We start from the raw sequence: 26012 nt of genomic DNA, 5'->3' as shown, positions 1-26012 counted from the left end.
GCTATGACTGGAAGATTAGAGAAAACTATTTTCCTCTATTTTTCAGATTACTCTGTTCATTTTGACAGTATATTGTGTATCAGTTTGCCTGTTTCCCCCTCAGTCAATTTCCCCCGGTTGTGTTGGTCTTTCCCACAGCAACAAGAGAAAGAAAGTCTTAGAAAAGAAAATGTGATCGTAAAACCACAAAAACTCTCAGGGAGACTCAGGAATTGTAGTACCTTAAACTACTTTTAACTCATTTATGGTATCCCTTCAGTGTTGTTTTACACCTTAAAAATGTAGTTCATGTTGTTTGAAGCCCACTCACATTAATTTAAAAACAAGTCTTTACAAATCTACATCTTGTACAGTACTGCTTAACTACACAGTGTTAGTATGCTTTCCTGTGGAAGAGAGACTCATATTTTTATAGGGTTTTAGATTTTGTTGGTTTTTATTCACTGGTGGAGTCATAGGAGTGTTCTCCCCTAAATACAGATATTTGTTATTTTGGTCAGATTTTACTCATTCTTTTGCAAATGTATGAGTGAATACTATACACTAAAAATGACTTGAGTGGAAAGAACATCCAGATGGAATTATCTTCTATATCTTCATAAAATAGTTACTTAATTTTACTTCTTTTAATGATGGCAGATATTCCTAAATTCTTCAGTGCTGTAATAGGCAGTTTGGGTTAGTTCATTATTTGTTGACATGGTTATTTTTCAGTGGCGCTGGCATGGAGCTCACTTTGAGGGTGAGTGCTCAGCACTTCTGAAAATCAGCCCTGTATGTTTGTTGTAGGTTCAATAACACAAGGTGAGGGAGCGTGTCGGGCCTGTCTGCACCCACTGGGATGTTCCCTGGTGGAAGGAGTCGGGGGGGGGGGGTAAAGTTTTTGCATGGATTTTTACTGTGCCGTTTTAGAGATACATTGTTCAGTCTATTTTTAAACGAACATCTGTGTCTCGTGTGACAGCGGTGTCTAGCTGCTCACCCCGTCTGCCTCACGGGCGGGCTGATGTGTATTTATTATGCAAGGGGATGGGGCTCGGGGTCGGGTACTACGGGGTGCTGCCGCCGGCCCTCACGGCAGCCCTGGGTTAGATTTGTTCTGCCCTCGCAGCGCGGGTTTCTCCGGTCCCGTCTCTCCCACACGCCGGGTGCCTGGGGCTGGGACCGGCGCAGGGGGCGGCGCGTGCAGAGGCGCTCGGGGCAGTTCCCCCCCCCCGCCAGAGGGCGCGGGCCGCGCGCTGGAGCAAGCGGCCGTTGCTGGGGTTGCTGAGGCGCGGGGCGGCGCGATGTCGGCCCCCGGGGCGAGGGGCTCCGTGTTCTCGGTCTCCCAGCCCCCCGCCGGGGGCTCCGCCGGCCGGCTCGGCTCGGCGGATTCGGTGCTGGGGAGCTTCAGCCGCGAGGTGGCCAAGGTCGGCAGCGTGCGCTCCCTGCTGAAGGTGAGCTGCAGGGTGAGGTGAGGTGGGGTGTTTGGGAGGGGGAGGGTTGGTGAGGAGTGGGGGTGTTGGAGAGGGGTGCAGGGGTGTGGAGGGTTGGTGAGGAGTGGGGGTGTCAGAGGCTGGGGTGCAGGGGTGTGAGTGGGTATTGGTAGACTGGGGTGTTGAGATGAGGGTGAGTGGTTTCACGGGGGGTGAGGGCAGGGTGTGGGGGGTTAGAGGGAGGGGGTGGGTTGGAGAAGGGAGGGTGTGGAGGGGGGTGCGGGAGTGTGGAGGGTTGGTGAGGAGTGGGGGTGTTGGAGAGGGGTGCAGGGGTGTGGAGGGTTGGTGAGGAGTGGGGGTGTCAGAGGCTGGGGTGCAGGGGTGTGAGTGGGTATTGGTAGACTGGGGTGTTGAGATGAGGGTGAGTGGTTTCACGGGGGGTGAGGGCAGGGTGTGGGGGGTTAGAGGGAGGGGGTGGGTTGGAGAAGGGAGGGTGTGGAGGGGGGTGCGGGAGTGTGGAGGGTTGGTGAGGAGTGGGGGTGTTGGAGAGGGGTGCAGGGGTGTGGAGGGCTGGTGAGGTGTGGGGGTGTTGGAGGGTGGGGTGCAGGGGTATGAGTGGGTATTGGTAGACTGGGGTGTTGAAATTGCACTTGGGTATCTCCCCATCTCACACTAGCTGTGCATGCACATCCTTGTACACATTCACACACTCATGCAAGGTGTATGTTTCATAGCTCTCAGAAATGGCCTTGAAGAGAAGTTTCACTTCTCAGCAAAAGGCAGTATTTGCTGCTTAAGTGTTCTTTGATCAGCTTGGCCATTCACATAAAGGCCTTGTCACTTTAGTATTCTCTGTGGACATCCACCCAGTATGATGGAGGTACTTATAATGGTGTGAATGGCTAACACATTTTATTTTCATTCATCTACTGATCCAGAAAGTTGAAATTGTGAATATTCATAAGAAAAGCAGCCAGAAACTCCTTTTGTTTTCAGCACTAGAGGCTACTGTTACATAGTAATAATTTGGAGTAGTGGCTCCTTATTTTGTAGCAATGAGAAACTCTCATTTGCTGTAAGAATATTTCATACAGTAGTTTATCATCAGCAGTTCGTGAGGGCCCTAAAACCTTTTGCCACCAGGTTGTCACACTTTTTGGCTAGTGTTTTATCATTCCATTTGTATGCTAAGAGTCCATCTATTGTACAAGACTGTGTTTTGTCAAAAATGTCTTGTGCTCAGAAGATGGGAAAAAATAGAATTCAGTTTCAAACATATTTAAAATGTTTTGAATTAGACTTCAAAATAATGTTTTGAATATGGTGGTAGATGATAACCTATGTGACTACATTTCTTGAGTGTTGCCTTGTGTGTCCCTGTTGTGGGAAAACATGCTTTCTCAGTTTCAAAGCTCTTTTACTCTAAGATTGAATAGAGCAACATTTGTGATTGGCCATGAAATGCAGAGGTATGAAACACCAGTGTTAGTATGCTTTCCTATGGAAGAGAGACTCATATTTTTATAGGGTTTTAGATTTTGTTGGTTTTTATTCACTGGTGGAGTCATATGAGTTTTCTCTTATGTTGGAAGCTGCAAAATATACTTGTTTGTTTTAACCTCCAAAATAATTAGGAAATAGTGTACTGTATTTTCTTTTTGAAAGGGCAATTGCAAAATCTTTTTTTCTTACTTTTGGTAGTTGTTGCAGAAAATCCTGAAGACATCTGATAAAGAAACTGAACAACCTGCTGACGTCCACAGTTTAGTCCCCTGTGGAGATGTGGTATGTACACTACAGACCATTGGTTCTCTGACAGTGGTCTGTGGTACTTGGAGAACTAGCTGGCAATCAATGAAGAATTGGCTGGTCACATAGTGCTGTGATTCTTTCTTGTTTTCAGTTACCAAATTACATTTAAACACATATAAAAGTAATATTAAGTCAGTGTTTTATGTATTTTTAGTTAAGTATTTGTTCTAGTTGTCACATGGATATTAATGCAATCATAAACTAGAGGGGGTGGTTCATATGATTGACAATGAGAGGAGGCGTGATCTATGAGAATCTCTTTATTAAGATATCTACAAAATGAAGAAGTTTGAGAACCCCTGCATCAAGCTTTTATGTGCTTACAGAGATTTAAAAATTACTATGCAACTCTTGGTAAAATTTAATCACCTGATTTACTTGAATATACTCATTCAGGGATGTCCTTGAAATTGTTCTATATTGCTGAATGTTTATTGATTTTCATTTTGCTAATAAGCTTCTGTGTTCACAGCTGAAGCCAAGAAACTCATTGTTCAGTTTACTGATGAAAATTTTTTTTGTTCTGTGGATCAGGCACTATACAACTAAAAGAGAGACAGCCCCTGTTTCCAGGAGTTCACTGTCTTGAACAAAGCAACTGCAAACTTTGCCTATATCAAATGGAGATCTAATACTAGATCCATGGATTTGGTCTATAAAAAAAGTAAAGAAATATTGTATCACTCAAAAACAAATTATTTAATGTTTATTTAAAACATTGTTAAAGAAGCAATAATACCTTGCCTAAAGTATAGGCATGTTTGGGTTGTTTCCTGTATGGTCTCCAAAAAGTGTCATTTATTCACCATCCCTGTATGCTTTGTAGTGCCTTATTGCTTTTTAAAATTGCTGTCATTGCTTAATTTTTCTCCCTGTCTAGTTCTGAAACTTCTATATCTCTGAGCAGTATATTTTACATTTTAAAAAAGAGTAATGAAATGCTACATAGACTAAATCCTGAAATATTTCCCTAGGCCAAATTGAATAAAGAATCCAGGATTTGGTCTAATGGTTAGAGGAAAAAGGTTTCCACCTTTTGTGGGGAAGCGTGTAATTTTTTTGAAACCCTGTATTTCTTCTCACCATTTTATAAAGACAAAGTTACTACATTGTTTTGCCACAAAGCAACAAATGCATTTACAAATGACTTCTTGTGTTAAGAAGTGCCTACAAAAAATTGCTGTATCAGGACCTAAAGAAAGTTTCAAGATTTTTCTGGGATTAATTTATCACTTGTCCTCTTTTGGGTTTCATTAGGTTGGTTGCCTGGCTGTTCATGTGAAGGTGTGCAAAGATTTTACATCAAAATGTATCCTTTTTCTATTTCCCTACCCTCTGCAAAGCATATTTTCCTCTATCTTTGGACTGACCACACCTTTAGAGTATTCTGACAGGGAAGTATAGAACATCTCACTCTGTAGGTTCTTGCAGTTCACTTAAGAGATAATGCTTTCTTTCTCTAGCTATTGAGTTTGACATTCATTTAGTGTGTGAATTTATGAGGAATTTAGCAGTGAGCCAGAGTCCAGTAATAGAATCCTAAGGAGACTCACTGAGTAGACTTCCTTGTTTATGTACTGTAGGAACAAAAGACACGTTTACATGGAGAGAACAATTGTAATTTTAAAAAGCAAAGATATTTAATTATTAGGATTGTTATATAGCAATCAGTATTCTGTCTAGACTGAGTTTTTTACTCATGAAAGGGTGACAAATTATTTTAAAGCCATTTACATTGTTACTGTTAGTGACCAGAAGACACTTGGGAAATCTTACGTACAGTATTTCAGGCAGTCTACACAAAACTTCATGTTTAAGTAAACAGTATGTTGCTCACATTTTAAGTAATGTTATTTTTTATTGTAAAATAAATGAAAACAATATATAATAAATAGGGCCCTACCAAATTCATGGCCATGAAAAACACCTCATGGACCATGAAATCTGGCCTTTTGTGTGCTTTTACCCTGTACTATACAGATTTCATGGGGGGGGGGGAGACCAGCCTTTCTTAAACTGGGGGTCCTGACCCAAAAGGGAGCTGCAGAGGGGTCTCATGGTTATTTTAGGGGGGTAGTGGTATTGTCAACCTTATTTCTGCGCTGCCTTCAGAGCTGGGTGGCCAGAGAGCAGCAGCTGTTGGCCAGGTGCCCAGCTCTGAAGGCAGTGTCCCGCCAGGAGCAGCGCAGAAGTAAGGGTGACAATACCATACCATGCTGCCTATACTTCTGCGCTGCTGCCTTCAGAGCTAGGTAGCTGGAGAGTGGTGGCTGCTGACTGGGGGCCTAGCTTGTTACCAGATCTGCCCGTTACTTTGGGGTATGCTCATTTATTCGGATTACTCTTCTGGGAGGGGGAGGGGAGAGTGTTCTGTAATTCTATCAATGTACTGCTTGTGTCATGTGTGTTTTCATATGGAGCTCTACTTCTCCCTTATGCAAGTCCCCTCCCAATGGATCTATCCTGCCGGACCTAGGTTCCCTAGGGCTTGGTTCCTCCAGCCCCAGAACTGGATGAACACACACACACACACACACATACATTAACAGAGCAAGTGTGAGTGGACCGGGTCAATCAGCACTTTCAAGCTGACCCCTTATATGTCCCTGGACTCAATGGGCTGGATCAAGCAGCACTTTCAAGCTGCCACCCTTGTGTGTCCCAGATTCAGCAGGTCCCTATCCCCACTCTCACATCACAATTGTACTGACAGTAATTTACTTGATGAGCAAACCCCACAGTATTTTGGGCACTGCAGGGATCTTTAGCTTAGGTAAAAGAAGCGTTGCTGTAGAGTAAATGGGGGAAGCTAAAAACACAAAAGAATAAAGTTCAGCAAGAGAGAGAGAAGCAACCAGCTTAACCATAAAAGTTATTTATTAAATAATAGTGATAACTACACAAGGAGGGCTAAACCAACATAACATACATTATTAAAGGTTAATACATAAGGTAGAAAGGAAAACGGAGAGAGAGAAAGAAGTGGATCTCATTGCTTCCTGAAGCTTGAACTGGTCAGGGTTCCCAGGTGATGGTGGTAGCTCAGGGCCCTGAGGGCAGGAGACAGGCAGAGCCACCAGCATAATCAGTGGAGATGGAGTCCCAGTGGACTGGAGCAGCTCCAGGGTTTTTGCTGCCCTAAGTGGCAGCTCTCCTCCTCTGAGCATTTGGCGGCAGCGGTCCTTCCACTCCGCGTCTTTGGGGCACTTCAGCAGCGGGTCCCGGAGCGAGTGAAGGACCCGCTGCCGAATTTCTGCCGAAGACCCGGAGCGGAAGGACCCCCCGCCGCCGAATTTCCGCCAAGGATGGCAAAATGCTGCCCCCCAAATCTTGCTGCCCTAGGCAACCGCCTAGGGTCGCCTAGTGGAAGCGCCGGCTCTGCCAGTGGAACTGATGCAGAGCTTGGGTCTATGCATCAGAACGCTTACTTGAACATAGGTAGGGGTTTTAGAGAAACAACAATAGTTCAAGGGAGAACACTAGATTTGTGTATGGGTAAACTGATGACTCAAGGGTTTCTTTAGGCTAGACAATAGGAGCTGATCACTCTTGGCTATGGGTGGTGATTTCTTCCAGGAAGCTCACAATGCAACTAGGCTGCTTCAATATTTTGGATATCAATCAAGGATTCATTACTAGAATTGGTCAGATAACTGCTGAGCTGGGAGTAGGCAGGCATAGGTTCATTAACATCTGGAGCAGAGATTCCCATGATGCAGTGCTTCCCTGCTTTTCTGGTCCCAGAGTTCAGTGCAGTTCTCGGTTCGTCATTCTGTATGCTAATCCCTGTCCCATCTTTCATGCAGATGAGGCTAGGGGAGTTGTCTCTGCTCTCCATTCTGTATGCAAATGGAGATGTCTTAATCTTGTCACCCTTGTCAGGAGGGGTCTAGGTGTGTCTCCCAACACCCTTCACTGCTCTCTGCAAACCTTTTCTCTGATCAGTCTTGGTTCAAGCAGAGACCGGGTGGCGGAGGATGGGTGTCCCTCATGAGTCATAAAGGCCAGACACTGTGCCCTGGTTCCCCAAAAACACAGAGCTGACTGGTATCAAGCTCTACAGGAAGCAGTGCAGAAGTAAGGATGGCAATACCATGCCATGCTATCCTTACTTCTGCGCTGCTGTTGGTGGCAGCTCTGCCTTCAGAGCAGCCACTGCTCTCCAGCTGCCCAGCTCTGAAGGTACCGCCACTGTCAGCAGCAGCGCAGAAGTAAGGGAGCGGTACCGCAATCCCACCTACAATAACCTTCTGACCACCCCACAACTCCTTTTTGGGGTCAGGACCCTTACAATTACAACACCGTGAAATTTCAGATTTAAATAGCTGAAATCATGAAATTTATGATTTTTTAAATCGTATGACCGTGTAATTGACCAAAATGGACTGTGAATTTGGTAGGGCCCTAATAATAAACCTTTGAGAGTTTTATTATTTCTCTTTTCAGGTGTTTTTTCTCCCCCTATGGATGGTACATCAGCTTCCTAACATTATAGTTCATCACAGACAGTCTGTGGGTGTGTTTTATTTCTGAATGTTTTAATCACAAATCTCACAGTTCAGTGCACTGCATTCTTCAATGCGGCAACATCAAAGTAACCTGCCATTAAGTCCCTCTACCAATTTTTGTGAATTTACAGTCTGATATTTAAAAAAATTAATAATGCTATTTTAATGATATACAAGTACAATTGAATTACCCATAAAAGGGAAACAGTAAAATTGACAATAGTGTAATAGTGAGGAGACAAATGTGAATTCATATTTTGACCACTGTCAGTGGTCAAATATCTGTTTATTTCTGAAAGAAGAAATAGCAATATGATCTTGGTTAAGTGCCAGTGTGGACAGAAAAAGATAAATTTGAATCTTAAAAGTATACCCATGTTTATTAATTGGGTTCGCACACACGCAGTGAGGAGAATTAGATCTTATTGTATATTGCTCATTATTTTCATGGTAGTCACTACCATGTAATAAACCCACTTTACTGTTGCTGACTCACTAAAAAGATCTATGTTTCCTAAATGAATGACTTTCAGTCGATATACAGCAAAATACAAACTTGCTGCTTCGTATTAGTGTTAACGAAGTCATGAAATGCACAAATCCACAAACTTTCAAATCACAGTTAAAGAAGAACAGAAAGGACATTGTGATTCATTTTGAAGATGTGAAATATTTTTCTGTACAGGTATTACAGCTTCCACTCTTTTCTAATGTAATTCTCATTATTGGTTTAATAGCATGATAACACGGAATATTTAGAGCTGTTTTTTCAGGGGCAAGGAAGAGGGAATCTCATGTACTGTAGTACTTTGTGACTATTCTCTTTTTTTTTTTATCAATGTACATCTCATCTGGGTTCATAAAGTAAAACTGCAATGAAGTCTGCAGGCACCACTCCAGTCTCTTAACCACAAGACTGTTTTTCTTCTGCCCAGAGCTGAGAGATTGTTATTGCTATCTGGTCAAGGGAGGATGAATTGGAGACTATTCTCTGGTTGAGTAGGGTGCACATATATCGTAACATCGTAGAAATCATTGGAGTTACATTGGTGTAAAACTGGTATAATGGATTGGTCAGGCCCATAGTATTCGCTTGGTGCTTTATATTAATTTGTCAAGTATGGTACAGTGTACTGGGGATATGTGACTCATTCTGTCATTGTTCAAGCTAAATTGTGAACAAGCAAATAGTTGTTCCGTGGTTTAGATTGGAGAGTGGAGGGAATAAAAGGGCAGATTTAAGATTGTTTTGGGTAGTAAAACTCTGCATTTCCATGCTTTCCAATGTTTGATTTAAGTGTAATCTTAACTTTGAATTTCTGGGCTTTCAGATATTTGTATTTTATTTAATTGCAATGTTTTATTAAGATATTTTCCCTCTGAAGTTATTGATACATATTTACAACCTTATGTCCAGCTTAACTTGGTTTGATGTGGAATTTTTTTGGGCTCATTTTTAAGAATAACTTAGTGATATGTAGGTGTATGTAGTATGTTACTAAAAACGCACTCTTAGCTCCATTTAGCCAATTCCACTACGCCATTCCATCTTTTGTCGAACTAAGTACACTTAATCTGAGCTGTGCCTACTGGAAGGGTGGAAGATGGTGAGATTGACGTGAAGCATGACTGGGTGATATGGGGGAAGTCAGAATGCCTTTGCTAGTGGGTGCAATGGGGTTCTCCATTTAGCCTTTGTTGTGGAACATAAATTCCTGTTATTTGAGGCAATTGAAACTTACTAGTACTATTACCCCTTTTGACCCAAGTAGTAAGCCAAAATTTAGGGTGTTTTGGGTTGTTTCCTTTAAGAGAAATTGATGATAGTCAGATGTTTCTTTGATGTAGTCCTAGTTACATACAAAGAAGGTGCACAAACTCCTGTTTCTCTGAAAGCAGTAAGGTCAAACAGCAGGAGGCAGTTTCCGTGCTCATAATTCCAAGCCTGCATTTCCAGCCAGCATTCTGCCCCCAAACTCTTTTTCTTAGTTTTCGGTCAGGCCCAGGCTACCAATTCTTCTCTTACTGTCTCCTGGCTTTGACGTGCAACTGCAGTTCAATTAATTGCCAGTCCCTGCGTTTATCATCCCTCAGGGCATCCTGTTGGACCAGATCGCCCCTACTGCCCAGACCTTGTGTGAAGTCTACTCCTTCATTGGAAGTTTCCATTGTTCCAACTATTACAGTACTAAACAGAGGGGCATTTAATTGTTCTCCTATTTAGCCTAAATGGAAGGTGCCTGCTACTATGCCATCAGTTTCAAAGAGATCTGTGAGTGCCCAGCCTTCACTTGTTCCCCTCAGAACTGTGTAATGAGTTCTGTAGCAAATGGGTCAGTTTACCCCAGATTTAATCCTTTTCTCAGTTGCTCTTGTTGCTCCATGTAGATAGCATGTAGATGTTGTGTTTTAATTTTTCAGGTTCCAAGGCGGCAAGAGGATGAGCGGAATAGGATTATTCTAGAATTGGTAGGATTTCAAGGTCCAAAAGACTTTCCAAGGTTGCTGGGGAGTGCAACTGTACACCTTTATGAAGTCATTAAGGTGGGTCTGACAAAAGAAAAGATTATCTAGGACGTGTTCTAAATTGTTTGTTCCACACATGCTTTGGCAAGTAGTACACAAGATAAACCATACTCACAACATCAGCTGTTTGTACTGAAACAATAGAGCAGTTAATATAACAAAGCAGTATTTCCTTATGTAAGTGTCCAGTTTTTAGCTGACTGGGTGATAATGTACTGTAATAATAATAGTTGGTACTTATATTGTTCTTTCTATCTTTGAAGTGCCTACAAAAATGTAATCCTCGCAAGACTTGCAAGATATTGTAGATAAATAAATTTCAATATCTCTGAGATACTGAGGGCTTAAGGCCAGTTTTTCAAACTTGGGTGTCAAAAGTTATTTCCTAAAACAAGTGTTTAGGTACCTAAATATAGAATTGGGTCCCAATCCTGCAACAACTGACGTGCATAACTTTACTTATGTGAGTAGTAGCATTAAAATCTGTGGGACTACTTGCATGCATAATGTTACTTGCATGTGTTTGCAGGATCTGCGCCTTTGACACTTAATTGTCATCACTCAAGTTTGAAAATCTGGTTCTAAATAACTTTTATAAATACAAAAAATGACAGTGGCAAAACTAGGATTTGAATTCACAATCTCAAGATCGGACAACTAGATTGCCTAACTGCCTTTCCATGTATGCTTCCTTTTATTTGATTTTTAAACTATAACAGTGTGTGGAAAAAGTATGTGGCATTGCAGTAGGGTGAACACCAGCTCTTGCCCTGAAGGGATTGGAAAAGCCCTTCAGAGGGCTGGAGCTGTGGAAGGGAGCAAAACCCTAGCTGATTGGTGGAAGTGGCTGCAGCTGGGGCCACGCCCCAAACTGAGCAACTAGGCCTTATAAGAAGGCCAGGGCAACCAGAAGCTCAGGAGTCTCACTCTGACTGGAGAGAGAGATAGGCCTGGCTGCTGGGGAACTCACCAGGGACCTAGAGTGAGGCAGGGCTGGGGAAAGGCCTTGGGGGCAGGGAAGCCCTAGGCCAGCAACTCCCCAGTTTGCAGGGCCTAGTCCTAGGCCCACATAGGTATTGGGGTTGCAGAGGGGCAGCCTGAGGGTGGGTGAAGGCAGCCAATCCAAACCCCTTGTTGCCTGTGATGATTGGCTGATAGACTGCAGTCCGCCCCAGGGCAAGGAGGCTAGACTGTGACTGGCGGTAGCCACGACTGAGGCGATGTGGGGATAGGGGATGGGGGTTCCCCTGGGTGGGGAGACCCAGAGAGAGTGGGGTACTGCCAGGGGGGCAGCACCCAAACCAAGGGCACTGGGGTCCGGGAGGGACACGGGGCCAACGATGGGCAGGACATCTGGCCTGCAGAGGGTGCTCCGCTGACTGGTGAGCTAATTCCCGAGACCACCAGCAGGAGCACCGCAGGGGTGAGTCTGTGCCTGATTACAAACATCATCTATTGTAATTACAAATTTTGTGTATTCCTCTTACATGCTTGGTAATATACTACTATAAAACACTGGTTTTGGAGATTTGTGAATCTAAATATTCCTTTTCTTTCTTTCCCCACCCACCCAGAAAGGCCACTTCATTGAAACATGTGCCATGAGGATTGGAAATATGGTAGGATTTCTTTGGTGAAATTACAAAATAATATACATAGGTGACTTCATGTCATTGCAATATAATTTTAATTGCATACAGATATATGCATATAAATTGAACACAGCATTATAGCCTTCCAGGAGCACTGAATGTTAAAGTGACTAAAAACAGAGAGAAAAGGATAGTGAAAGAGACGAATGGAAAGTAGACCCCAATCCTTGGCTGGAGTAAATCAGCATAGCACCAGTGATGTCATAAGGTTCACATACAATGGATGGGCCATAGTCTACACAGTGATGCCAGCACAGCTTCATTGACTTCAGAAGAGTTGCACTGATACTACTGACAACACAATTTAGATAGTCTGCATAATAAGAAAATTTCAGACTCTTAAAATTATTAGGGAGAAGTAATACACAAAAATCAGTCTGTGTAAAACTGTTTACTAACCTACTGTATGCTAGCCAAATGTTTAGGCCATGTGAATTTTTGTAACCTACTGAGTCATCTCCAGTTTCTGACACACATTGGTTTGTAGGTTTGGCGGTGCAATTCAGGCCAAGATTGAGATTGTGGCAATGTAGGACCTTACTGTGGCATAACCCTGGAGGGCAACAAAAACTTATCTGCAGAGGAACCCAGAGGTGCCCATTGTATCCACAACATTGGACAATGCTGAGTGGAAAGAGGGCATAGTCAGGATGATCAGAAAATACACCAATTCAGTGCATCCCCTCGCAGACTCTATTGGTGAAGCTCCTATGTAAACCTTGGCAGAAACTAAACTTGCCTTCCCATGCCATAACCCTTGAGGGAAGTTGGCAGGAGAAACAATGCCTGCTCTTTCCCCATGATGAATTTTCCCTTTGCGCTGGGTAGATGAATCTAGCCCATTGTGTCTATGCAATATAGAGAATACAGGTTGCTAAGATTGATATTGTCATTATGTATGACCCATAGCAGTATGAAACAAAGTACATACAGTTTATGCTACTTTATGTATTCTTAAACGTACACAATGTTTTATGAGAAGTTTGAAAATGCATTAGACAGATTAAACACTGAGTTTTTGGTACATTATCCTTTTGTAGGCAAAGCCCATAAGTGAGCATGGGTTTTCTGAATTCAGTGCTCAGATGAATGTGTATTATCAGGAGCAACAGATACATGAAAACAGACAAGGAAAAGTTCTCCTATGATTGACTGTACACACATACATTCCACTGGAAGTGTATGAGAGTTTTACTGGCCGAACCAGCAGGCGGTGCATGGGCCCCCATTTTCCTCATGTGCTGAGCCTCTAAAAGGGCATGGTTGGCAGCTCCCTCTCAGTTCCTCCTTACTACCCGTGATGAGATTTGGACCTCACCCTCACCCTTGAGCTTCAGATAGTCAGCCTTTGAAAATAAGAAACAGTTCTTTTATATAACTGTAGTTTAGTTCAGTGTAGTTAGTAAATTAGGTTAACTGGGATTTACTATATAGAAATCCCCAGGTTTTAAACAGTGTGCCACATGCAAGGCTTTGATCCTTGTTAGTTGCCTAATCTTCTTACGCAAAGGACATGTGAAGGACAAATGTCCTATTAGTTCCTCAGTCCTGACAAGAATAAAGAAACAAAGGGACTTCTGCCTTAAAGTTCATTTTCTGATAAAGGCAATGCATCTTTCCTCAGAGACTGACCCTGACCAGCAGTGGTCAGAGAGTTTTTCCTGAAGAGTGCCCCTCCCACTGCCTCAGTCACTAAGCTGAAATCATGTTCCTGTTCTGCAGCCTCCTTGAAGCACTCAAAACTATTTTCGTCATCACAGACCGATATACCTTAGATATCTCATTCTTGGACTATCAAAAAGGCTCTGAAAAAGTCCTCCGGTGCTAAGTTGATGTCTGGTCGCAAGCACCAGCACCATCGGAGGTGGCATTGTGGACCCCAGATTCAGCGGGTCTGTGAAAACCAGTGCCTGCACTTCTACTAGAGAGAGATTTAACTCTGGCACTGTTGGGTCCAGCATCTTTGATGTCAGTAGCTGAGCATTTACCTCTGCAATCAGTGACATTGATGCCATGGGCTTTTTCGTGGCAAAAGATGTTTTGTCTCTCCTCTTCCAGGCTCTTCCTTGTTGTATTGTCTGGTCCTGATCTCAATGGCCTCCACTACATCAGCACTATGAGCACTACTAATCACTAGGGCTCCGTCTTTGCAGGGCCATCCCTACCCATACGCAAACTACGCAGCTGTGTAGGGCACTAGGAAATTTGGGGCACCAATTTCCTGGTGCCCTATGCAGCTGCGCGCTGCGTCCAGCTCCAGTGGCCAGTAGGGTTACCATATTAAAGGTTTTTAAAAAGAGGATACTCCATGGGGCCCGGGCCCTGCCCCATCCCAACTCCGCCCCTTCCCCAACTCTGCCCCCTCCCCTGAGCGCCCCGCATTCCCCCTCCTCCTCCCTTCCAGCCACGTGAAAAGGGCTGCCCGAGCGCTACCGGCTTCACGGTTTGCCGGGCAGCCTCCAGACCCTGCGCCCTGGGCCAGGCGCTTCCCCAGTGCAGCCGGAGCCCGGGAGGGGGTGCAGCGGGTCTGGAGGTCTGGGGGCTGCCCGGCAAACCGTGAAGCCGGTAGCGCTGGGGCAGTTCTGCTCTTTAGCTGCACAGCTGAGATGTCTGGGGGGAGCAGCAGCCCCCGCCGCAGCGGGGAATCCGCCTGCAGCTCGCAGCCTGCCGGAGCCACTCAGGTAAGCAGGGGACTGAGGCAGGGATGCCGGCATTTTCCCGGACATGTTCGGCTTTTTGGCAATTCCCCCCTGATGGGGATTTGAGCACCAAAAAGCCGGACATGTCCGGGAAAATCTGGATGTATGGTAACCCTAGCGGCTAGCCCAATTCCCCGGATGGCTGAGCTCGCCTCTCGTGGGCTGCACACAGCAAGGCCCAGGAAAGCTGCCGCCATCCCTGCCCCACCCCTTCCCCTCAGCCCCCGCCCCTGCTCCACCCCCCCACCTCTTCCCGCTCCTGCTCCGCTCCTTCCCCCCCAAACCCCATCCCCTGAGCTATGTGTCCCGGGGTACTGCAGCAGGGGTTGGGCCCGCCCTGCACTCAGTGGGCGGCGGGAAGTGGAGCGACCCGGCCCCAGCCCGCTAGTAAGAGACGGAGGCCTGGGACACCCCCCAACCCCTGCAGAGGCCTGGGATGCCCCGCGGCTGCGTAGGGCACCACAATCTCTAGGGATGGCCCTGCGTGTTTGTCACAGAGGTCACAGATTCCATGACTTCTGCAGCGGCTGACCCCAGGCGGCCCTGCAGCCAGCCGCACTACCCACTGCTGGAGTGGCCCCGCACCGGCTGCTGCTCTGGTGGCTCTGAGCAGCTGGCCCCTGGGACCGCCTGAGCAGCAGTCGATGTGTCTGCCCCTGGGGACTGCCTGAGCAGCGGTGCTGGGGGCAGTTGGAGCAGCGGCTGGCCTCCCGGGCTTTCCCCCCACAGCAGCGACCGGCCCCCTGGGGCTCTCCCCCTAAGATTCAATCAGGGGTATTGATGGCGTAAGTCATGGATAGGTCATGGGCCATGATTTTTTGTTTCTTGCCCATGACTTTTACTAAAAATACCCATGATTAAATTGTAGCCTTAATAATCACCACAGCACTAGCAGTTCCATCTTCTTCATAGATGCAGCCTGCTTCCTCTCCATCGGCACCATCAGCAGTAACTCAACTGTCTGCACTGTGTCCTCCCTGTTTGCTTCAACCAACACCGCCAGATACATCATCAACTTTGGTACTTTTGGGACAGCACTGTATGTCAGTCACCCATGCAGAGACCTCCATCAACACATACTGGGATTGCTCTGCCATTCATTGAGAGGAGTAATATTGCCTCATCTTCAGACACTGACCATGATAGTCCCACGTATCTGTCAAGGTCTTTCAAGTCACCATACAGATCATGTTCTAGGGATACATGAACCCTATTAGAACTGTATTATAAAGACTCCCCATTATGATGCCCACCACAATGGCAGTACAAAGACTGGGCTGTCCTCCATGGTCTCCCTGGGCCTCTTAGACCAGTGGCTCTCAACCTTTCCAGTCTACTGTGCCCCTTTCAGGAGTCTGATTTGTCTTGTGTACTACCAAGTTTCACTTGACTTAAAAACTAATTGCTTACCAAATCAGACACAAAAATACAAAAGTGTCACAGCACACTATTACTGAAAAAAAAATTGCTTACTTTCTCATATGTACCATATAATTATAAAATAAATCAACTGGAAAATAAATATTGTACTTTCAGTGTATAGTATATAGACCAGTACAAACAAGTCATTGTCTGTATGAAATTTTAGTTTGTAGTGACTTTGCTAGTGCTTTTTATGTAGCCTGTTGTAAAAGTAGGCAAATATTTAGATGAGTTGATGTACCCCCTGGAAGACCTCTGCATACCCCCATGGGTACATGTACCCCTGGTTGAGAACCACTGTCTTAAACTGCTCCAAGAGCATCTAGGTCTCTGTTGGCCACACAGTGCAGGAGAAAGTCGCCTGCTCAAGCACTTACAGCAACAAGAGAAGATCCTCCTCCTAACCTGAAACCCTCTCTTTTTTGGAGCCCACAGAGGAAGAGGATGCTAGAGAGAAACCCCTGGATAGTCCCCCTCAATATTTCTTTCTCTTCCCCAGATGAGGCCATCACCCCAGAGTCAACATCGCCTCCTCTTGAAGACTGTAAAATTTTTCAAGGTCTCAGTAGGAAGGTGTCCACTTCTCTGGGAATACAGGTGGATCTTGTGCAAGACAATCCACACAAACTATTGGATATCTTACAAACTTCCACTCTGGGAACGATTGCCCTTCCCATTAATGAAGTCTTGCTGGATTCCACAAAGACCCTTTGGGAGACATTGGTTCTCTACCCAACCCACTACCAAATGAGTGTACAGATGGTATCAGGTTCCCCAGCAAGAATTTGAATTTTTTTTTACCCACATTGCTTCTTTCGTGACTCTTTAGTGGTCACAGTGGTACATAAGCATTCAAGGCGCTCTTACTCTCTGGCTACCCTGAAGGATAAGGAGTAAGAGACTGAACTTGTACAGTAGAAAGGTTTATGCCACTGCAAGACTTCAAATGAGGGTGTCAAATGACCAGGGCTGTCCCTACCCATATGCAAAGTATGCAGCTGTGTGCTGCTGCAGGCCCTGCTCCACCTCTTCCCCATGGCCCCCGCCCATGCTCCACCCCAGCCCCGCCTCTTCCCACCCCTACTCTGCCCCAGCCTTGCCCCCACTCCACCCCTTCCCCAAAGCCCCCACCCCTGCCCCGCCTCTTCCTGCCCCTGCTCCACCCCAACCCCGCTCCCACTCCCCTGAGGACTGCAATAGAGAGCGGGCCTGCATTCACTGGCATCGGTAAGTGGAGTGACCTGGCCCCAGCCTGCTCTGCTCCCCTGGCTCCCAGCCGCGCTGCCAGTGAGTGCTGGGGGGCGGTTCTCCCCTGCCCCCCAAGCCTGGGAGCCAGGGGAGCGGAGCGGGTTGGGCCCGGGTCGCTCCACTTACCACCGCCCCGTGAGTGTGGGGTCGGGTCTGCCCTGTACTCACCAGGCGGCAGGAAGTGGAGCGACCCAGCCCCAACCTGCTCCGCTCCGCCGGCTCATGCTGGGGGGCGGTTTCCCCCTGCCCCCCAAGCCACCTCTCCTCCCCCCAGCAGAGGCCTGGGGCCAGCTGCTCCCCTGCCCCCCACAGCGTCCCCATGGGGGGGGTCTGCATAGGGCACAAAAATGGCTAGGGCCGGCCCTGCAAATGACCTGGCATTGTCCAAATGCACCTTTATTAACTAGTCAGCAATTTCAAAATTTGTGAACAACTGCTCAAAGAATACGAGATCACTTTTCGACTTTAGTCTTTGAGAGTCATCTCACAGCACAGATATCTCTCCAGGTGATTATCAACATGTCAGATACCACGTCATGTTCAGTGGCTTCAGCCATCTCAATGAGATGCTCTTCTTGATTGCAGACCTCTGGCATCCCAAAAGATCTACAAAATACAATAGAAGATCTGCTGTTTGAAGGTGCTAAACTGTTTTCTCAGATGACCAGTGACACCATGTGCACGTTGAAAGATTCTCATGTGGTCCATTTGCTGGGTTTCTATATCCCAGTAACAAAAAGGAAGCTGTTTAAGCCCCAAATGCGGGACAGATCTTACTACCAGAAGAAACCTGAATGTAGAGAAATCAATATTACAACCAACACAGCGAATAGGTTTCATAGGGGCAGATCTCTATGCTACAACTGCCATGGCTTACCTCCCAATGATGAGCTGGTTCCGGTCCATAGTCTTTCTGTGTGAGAATCTCAAGTCTAACCCAAGGACAACAGTGCACTTGTGTCTACAACTGTTGGGACACATGGCTTTGTGCACATACATGACTCAGCATGTCAGACTGCACCTCAGATGTCTGCAGGCCTGGCTTCACTCAGTATATCATCCAAGCAGACATTCACTGGGCACACTGCACGAGCGGATCAGTCCCTGAATTGGTCGTTAGACCCTTAGAATGTATGCAGGGGTTTCCTTTCCTACCACCAGAACAAACTGTGACTTTGGTAACAGATGCATCCACTGGGGTTGGGAGGCCCACCTGGGTCAGCTTTCAGACTCCAGTACTTTGGATGCCTCGGGAACTTTTGTTCCATGTAAATGTGCTGGAACTTTAAGCTATTTGTTGAGCCTGTGAGATGATAATTACTACTGTCAGGGAGCAGGTGGTTCAAGTTCTCAGCAGCAACACCACTGCTATGTTTTATCTGAGCAAGCAGGGAAGTGCGAGGTCATCTCAGCTGTGCCAAGAAGCAGTCCACTTGTGAAACTTCTGTATAAAGAACAATAGCTTGCTAAAGGCTTTTCACTTTCCAGGGTGAAGAACATTATTCCCTCAGCAGAAACTTCAGAGACCATCATGAGCGGTCAATAGGGAGGGATATTCTCCAGCAAATCTTCTGTTAGAGGGGTTGTGCAATAATAGACCTCTTTGGAACCAATCTGAACAGCAACTGCAGGAGCTTCTGCTCCAGGGCAGGTCACAGCCCAGATTCCGTGACAGATGTCTTTCTTCTTTCCTGGTCGAACCATCTACTGTATGCATTCCCTCCAGTATCTCTGATTCTGAGGGTGATCAGGAAATGAAAAATAGCCAAGGCAAACTTAATTCTTTTAGCACCTGCCTGCCTGACCTGGCCAAGATAGTACTGGTATTCAGATCTATATCAGCTCCCCATTCGTGCACCTATATCTCTTCCTCTGGTCGAGGATCTCTTGTCTCAAAACCAAGGCAAGTCACTACGCCCCAATTTACAGTCTCTTCACCTATTGGCATGGAAGATCTTATTTGAGCAGTGAGGAAAGTCTGCTCCTGTGACGTCCAAACCATTCTAGTGAACAGCAGAAAGGATTCCACCAACACCACATGTGCAGCAAAATGGAAAAGGTTTTAAATCTGGGAAGAATGTCATCAGCTATCTGCTGATAGAATAGAGATGAGACTCCTACTGCATTGTAAATCCTCTGGTCTCGCTATCAGTTCAGTGAGAGTCCATTTGACGGTCGTTTATGCAGTACACCCAGCAGTGGATGGATTTTCCATCTTTTTTGCATCACTTGGTATGCAAGTTTATGCCCAAAGTGATATTACCATTCCACCTCAACCAGACTAACATCTTCCAGTGTTCTTTCCAAAGCCTCATTCTTCCAAGGCTGAAGAGAAGCTTCATACCTTGGATGTTCGGAGTGCTCTGGCATTTTATTTGGACTTTCAGATCCTCTCCCAGGATGTTTGTAGCCTACATTGAAAGCATTAAAGGACCACCTGTTATAGGTCTGCGTATTTCACATTGGATGTCAGATTGTATTAAATGTTGCTATGATCTGGCAAAGATCTCTCCGCCACTGAGAATAACAGCCTACTCTACTAGGGTTCATTCCACTTCATCAGCCTTCTTGAGCAACATTGCTATAGTAGACATTTGTAAAGCAGCAATGTGGTCATTTATACATCCCTTCTCCATATACAGTACTCCACTATTACTCAAGCTTCCTGAGAGGATGCCAACTTTGGCAAGTCATTATTGCAGTCTTCTTGAAGTAGTCTGAAGTCCTACCACTTGTAAATAAACTGCTGGTGAGTCACCTACAGTGGAATATATATTTGCACAATCACTCAAAGGAGAAAAAAAATGTACTTACCTGTACACTAACTGTTTGTTCTTTGAGATGTATTGTGCATATGTACATTCCGTGACCCTCCCACCTTCCCTGCAGCTTTGAGTTTAGTTTACCAGCTGTGCGAAGGAACAGAGAGGGAGATGGTGACCACGTCTCTTTATACCCTCAGCTTGGTACACAAGGATAGCAGGGGTGCACGTACTACCCAATGGTATGACGAGTAAAAGTCTCTGACTCAAGTACATTAGGTGCATGTACACCTACAGTGGAATGTACACATACAACACATTCTGAGGAACAACAGTTACTGTATAGGAAAGTAACTGTGGAGATTTTTTTTATCCCTAATAGGAATTGCCTATTAAATAAGTAACATGTTAATAAAAAGGGTATGTCATGTATTTTTCCCTTTGCTTACCATACTTGTACTTGTTTACCGTGGAACTTGTTTGTAAATGTATTTGCTGTAAGAGTTAATTACTTTTTACGTTTAAAAGAGAAAAATGTTACATTTTCAGGTTTTCTGCACAGCAGAAGTGGAGTTTATGTTCTGCTATGGAAGTTTCGGATATGGCTACTCGCACCAGGTTTGGACCTTTTTTTTGATCTGTTATAATTTTGGACTAGAGCTATTCCATTCCAAAGTTCAGACATTTATAACTTCCATAAAAATTTGTATTTGGGGATGATATTTTCCAAGCTTGGATTAATCCTTATGGGGAATCCTTTTGTAAAGATTGAACAAAATTCATTGATATGGTATTTGAGTGAGATGAAGATGAAAAAAAGTTGTATGCTTAAAACTATATTATATATATATGGTGTTCATCTAGCTAGCAAATAAATTATAACAGTATAACTTGAGTTTTGTACTTTTGATACACTTTCACTGGGTGTATAGACCCCGTGCTGGCATGAGGTCTAAGAGTTAATGCAGCAACTACCAGCCAGTGCTGACTGGCACATCCTCGCAGCAACTAGGAGAATAAAAGAGCTGAGAAACAGAGGGACAGAGTGGCTGCCAGAGCAGCAAGCAGACTAGAGAAGGAAAGTCCTGCCAGCAAACTGGTGAGAAGCTACCCAGGGACAACTCTGTAGAGAAAGGATGACTGGAACCACAGGCTGAAATAGCCCACAGTAGCAAAAGAGGTAGGAAGGAGCTCAGGGTACAGAAGGAGGAATTGTTGAGGACTGATTCTGGCATTGGGTTCCACTACTAATCCCTCAACAGAGACTTAAGAACCAAAAGGGGTTTGCAGGCCCCCTGAGGACCAACACTAGCTAGCCCCCCGCCAAGTATAAGGGAAACATGTACACCACAGAAGGACTGAAATTAACACCCTTCATAGTCCAGAATAGGACCGCCACAGAGACTCGGGCAAGAAGAGCTGACTCACAGTCCTGCTGGACCGAGCAAACTCTGTGCAATGCTGCATCTGACCAAAAGGGGCACTGATACAGTAGCACACCAGCCCATATGCGGTACCAAAAGTGGGGTTTCACTGTGTCTGAGCCCCCAGTAAGGCCTAAGATGGAGGAAGCACTCAGATTGCTAGCCCAGCAGTGGGCTGCTGCCTTGATTCAGCAAGCAATGGCTCAGGAGCAACAACAACAGATGCAGACCTTGATGCTACACTTGTTACAGGCTCAGCAGTGGCAAAATGACCTGCAAACAGTCTCTCACTGACAACAGCAGGAGGCCTGCCACCCAGGCCACGGCTCAACAGCAGAGCCAACAAAGGTTGGATATGTAGCCATCCAGCAACAGCAGCTGGGTAAATGTATGGGGCAACACTTAGGATAGCACCACCCGCACTGGCTAGAGCTACGGCATAGTTGGTGAGTTGGTCCAGCAGTCCTGTGCTGTCCAAGATGGGACCTGAGGATGACCTGGAGGCCTTTTAGGAGATCTTCGAACACCTCACCACCTGCACCCACTGGGACCCTGAGACCTGGATCATCCACCTAGCTTCTGTTTTGACCAGGGAACCACAGGCCCTCAACCAACAATCCGTCCTTGACTACCCAATGGTAAAGGCAGCCATATTTGACTGGCTGCTATTTCAGAGAGCAAAGATGTAGCACATTCATGCAGCCGCAGGCACTGGCAAAGAAATTCAAAGGTGTCAGCTGGAAGTGGATGAGACCTGAGGCTAGAACAGGGGTCGGCAATCTACGGCGCACGTACCAAACATGGCACGCAAGCAGATTCTGAGTGGCACGCAGCTCCCCTGACGCGGTCCCGGCCTCCAGCCCCACTTAGCTCCCCCGTCCCCTGCTTTCCTCTGTCAGGGCAGGAGGCAGAAACTTGGTTCTGTGGCAGCCAAGCTTCCCCCCGCTTCCGCTTCTTCCTCCAGTGTGGTGCTTTCCTGCCCCGCCTACTCTCGGTCCCTGGCCAATCAGCTGATGGCCCTAGCGAGGGGGATGGGGAAGAGTTGCAGCATGCACACCGCTCCGTAGAGGACGCAGAGAGAGGTAGGGACGGAGCCTGGGGGAAAGGGGTGGAACAGGGCATATCCCTTCCAGCCCCCTGCCGTGAGCCGCTCAGGGCAGGGGGCTGGGAGCACCCCCACGAGCCAAGCACCCCAGCCTTCTGCCCTGCACCCCCCCCACACCCCAACACACACCCAGCCTTCTGCCCTGCACCCCCCCACACCCCAACACACACCCAGCCTTCTGCCCTGCACCCCCTACACCCCCCATCCCTCTGCCCTGAACCCCCCACCCCAACACACACCCAGCCTTCTGCCCTGCACCCCCCATACCCCCAGCCTTCTGCCCTGCACCCCCTACACTCCCCAGCCCTCTGCCCTGAACCCGCCCACCCCACACACCCAGTCCTCTGCCCTGCACCCCCCCTGCCCCATCCCTCTGCCCCGGAACTCCCCTCCACACACATCCCAGCCTTCTGCCCTGAACCCCTCCCCCAGCCCTCTGCCCTGACCCATGAAACACCCCCCCCCCCCTCCAGACGACTCCCACTGGAATGGGTATTCCTAGAGTTCCAAACCTGGAACGAGACTTAGTGGATGTGGGGAAGCTGTAGGGATCATCTGACCTGCAAGTCAAACAGCAGAAGGAAGATTCCTTCAGGAGAGTCTATGAAGAAGGCATAGCTCTTATAGATGGGGAAGTGGGGACACCTGAATTAGCCACTCACTTGCCTTGTTTTGAGTTATGAAGAGACTTACTCTGTCGTCTAGCACAGGGTACGCTTGACGGTGAACTGTACATCCAACTCTTTGTATCCCACATATTCAGGCAGGAAATACTCAAGTTGGCCCATCAGCTACCAATGATGAGCCACCTGGGCCAGGAGAAAACTCTCGGCTGTCTATTACCCTGTTTCTTTTGGCCCAGAATCCATATGAAGATAAGAGAGTGTTGTGCCTCCTGTCCTGATCGCCAACCGGAAATCCCCAAACAAGTGTGACATTGGTTCCCCTTCTATTGGTGGAAGTCCCATTCAAGCGGGTAGAAGTACATGTCATCATCGCCTGTAGAGAAGAGTACTGCCAGTTATTAATACATACTGGCTGGCATTGACTATGTCACCTGCTAACCAGAACCAGTTCCTCTACAAAGTGCCATAGCTCTGGTAATAGCAACAGAGCTGTTAAAAATAGTTGTGAGAGTACATAAGAACATAAGTGTGACGTTGCACTCTATTTGATTTTATGAAAGTATGCTGATGAGTGTGAATATAATGTAACTAAAATATGCTTCATGCAAAAGGTCTCTTGTAAGGTATCATTACAAAGCTTTTAATTTACTGAGTGTGGTCATCCTATTTATATAAATGTATAACTCTTGTATCTGAAACTAGAAATATGAAACATAACTCTGAGGGCCTATTGTAATTATGCAAAGTGTGGGCCATTAATGGTGGTTTGGAATGTTGATGGCTCCCATTAACCAGGACAATTGACTGTAGCTGGCTCTGTTTTACTTCTAAGTCTTCCTGTATACCTGTGTGCTGGCAAGTGGGTAATGAACTCTTACAGTGACATGTGATCATGTCACCTGAACTGGAATCCATCTTTAACCTGGTGTTTTTCCATTGAGAAGGAGGGGTGGGAACCTAGAGGGACAAAGGATTCCCACCTTATGCAAAAGATATATAAGTGGGTGGAACAGAACAAATGGGGTGGCCATCATGAGAAATCCCCTAGCTACCACCTGAGCTGGAACAAGGGCTGTACCAGGGGAAAGGATTGTGCCCAGATTAGGAAGACGTCCAGTCTGTGAAAGACGCTTATTGAAACATCTCTGAGGGTGAGATTTTATCTGTATTCAGTTTTATTACTGTACTAGGCTTAGACTTGCATGTTTTATTTTATTTTGCTGGTAATTCACTTTGTTCTGTCTGTTACTACTTGGAACCACTTAAATCCTACTTTCTGTATTTAATAAAATCACTTTTTACTTATTAATTAACCCAGAGCATGTATTAATACCTGGGGAGGCAAACAGCTGTGCATATCTCCCTATCAGTGTTATAGAGGGCGAACAATTTGAGTTTACCCTGTATAAGCTTTATACAGGATAAAATGGATTTATTTGGGGTTTGGACCCCATTGGGAGTTGGCCATCTGAGTGTTAAAGACAGGAACACTTCTTAACCTGCTTTCAATTAAGCCTACAGCTATTAGGGGATGTGGTTCAGACCTGGGTCTGGGTTTGCAGCAGGCTAGTGGGTCTGGCTCAAATCAGGCAGGCCACTGAAGCTTTCAGTTAAGTCTGCAGCTTTGGGGCACGTGGTTCAGACCCTGGGTCTGTGTTGGAGAAGACTGGCGTATCTGGCTCAACAAGACAGGGTGCTGGAGTCCCAAGCTGGCAGGGAAAGCAGGGGCAGAAGTAGTCTTGGCACATCAGTTGGCAGCCCCAAGGGGGTTTCTGTGATCCAACTCGTCACAATAAGAATGGCCATACTGGGTCAGACCAGAGGTCCATCTAGCTCAGTATCCTGTCTTATGACAGTGGCCAATGCCAAGTGCTTCAGAGGGAATGAACAGAACAGGTAATCGTCAAGTGATCCATTCCCTTTCGTCCATTCCCGACTTCTGGCAAACAGAAGTTACGGACACCATCCCTGTCCATCCTGGCTTATAGCCACTGATGGACCTATCCTCCATGAATTTAGCTAGTTCTTTTTTGAACCTGTTATAATCTTGGCCTTCACAACATCCTCTGGCAAAGAGTTCCACAGGTTGACTGTGTGTTGTGTGAAGAAATACTTCCTTTTATTTATCAGAGGGGTAGCCGTGTTAGTCTGGATCTGTAAAAAGCAACAAAGATCTGTAACTGCCCTCCCCCGCCACAAAGTAACCCACCCCCCACCACAGAACATGAAAACCACCTCCCAGACTGACCAGGGTAACTAGTGACTGCACTGTGTATGTGCCCTGCTGCTGGACCTGCCCCCGCCTATGTACCCTGCTAAAGGTGACTGTCCTGTCCAATTACCAACCCCCTTCAGACAGACTCTCCTCCAAAAGAACATGATGGAAACAGTAATTAACAGAAACGTATTTTATTAGCAACTACACATGAAACTGGGGGGTGAAACTTGGACGGGAGCTTGTGTGAGGCAGGAAGGAAAGGACTTGTCAAATTTTGGGGAATGAGAGCCTTCTACTACTAGAGCAGTCTGCAGGGGTGGAGTGAGAGTTTGCACGGACTCTGCCGCCCCTCCTTCTTTGGACTTTGGGTGAGGGGGGTATGGGACTTAGTGGCAGGGGAGGGCGGTTACAGATAGATTGCAGCGGGGCTCTGTCCTCCTGCCTCCGTTCCTGCAGAACATCCACAAGGCGCCGGAGCGTGTCCGTTTGCTCCCTCATTAGTCCAAGCAGCGTTTGAGTCGCCTGCTGGTCTTCCTGCCGCCACCTCTCCTCCCGTTCCATGTGTGATCGGTGCATTTGGGACAAGTTCTCCCTC

General features: G+C 46.3%; 1 protein-coding gene across 4 annotated transcripts in view; it reads left to right on the top strand.

Annotated features, from left to right (window-relative positions):
* The first annotated feature begins 1283 nt into the window (after positions 1-1283).
* Positions 1284-26012, top strand: part of C2CD6 (C2 calcium dependent domain containing 6) — a 61233-nt gene continuing 36504 nt past the window's right edge. For 3 of the 4 annotated variants that reach the window (XM_034786111.1, XM_034786113.1, XM_034786114.1), the window contains exons 1-7: positions 1284-1436; positions 3117-3200; positions 4485-4536; positions 8269-8420; positions 10157-10279; positions 11836-11880; positions 20594-20662. In XM_034786111.1, the coding sequence (XP_034642002.1) occupies positions 1287-1436; positions 3117-3200; positions 4485-4536; positions 8269-8420; positions 10157-10279; positions 11836-11880; positions 20594-20662 (675 nt within the window). In that variant the 5' untranslated portion in view covers positions 1284-1286. The remainder of the gene's footprint in view (positions 1437-3116; positions 3201-4484; positions 4537-8268; positions 8421-10156; positions 10280-11835; positions 11881-20593; positions 20663-26012) is intronic. The other variant, XM_034786112.1, reaches the window with a different exon arrangement.

The sequence above is a fragment of the Trachemys scripta genome, chromosome 11 (assembly GCF_013100865.1).
Source record: "Trachemys scripta elegans isolate TJP31775 chromosome 11, CAS_Tse_1.0, whole genome shotgun sequence".
In the NCBI taxonomy this organism is placed as follows: domain Eukaryota; kingdom Metazoa; phylum Chordata; order Testudines; family Emydidae; genus Trachemys; species Trachemys scripta.
The sequence above is the reverse complement of the archived record's forward strand: the minus strand, read 5'-3'. Positions and strand labels throughout refer to the sequence as shown.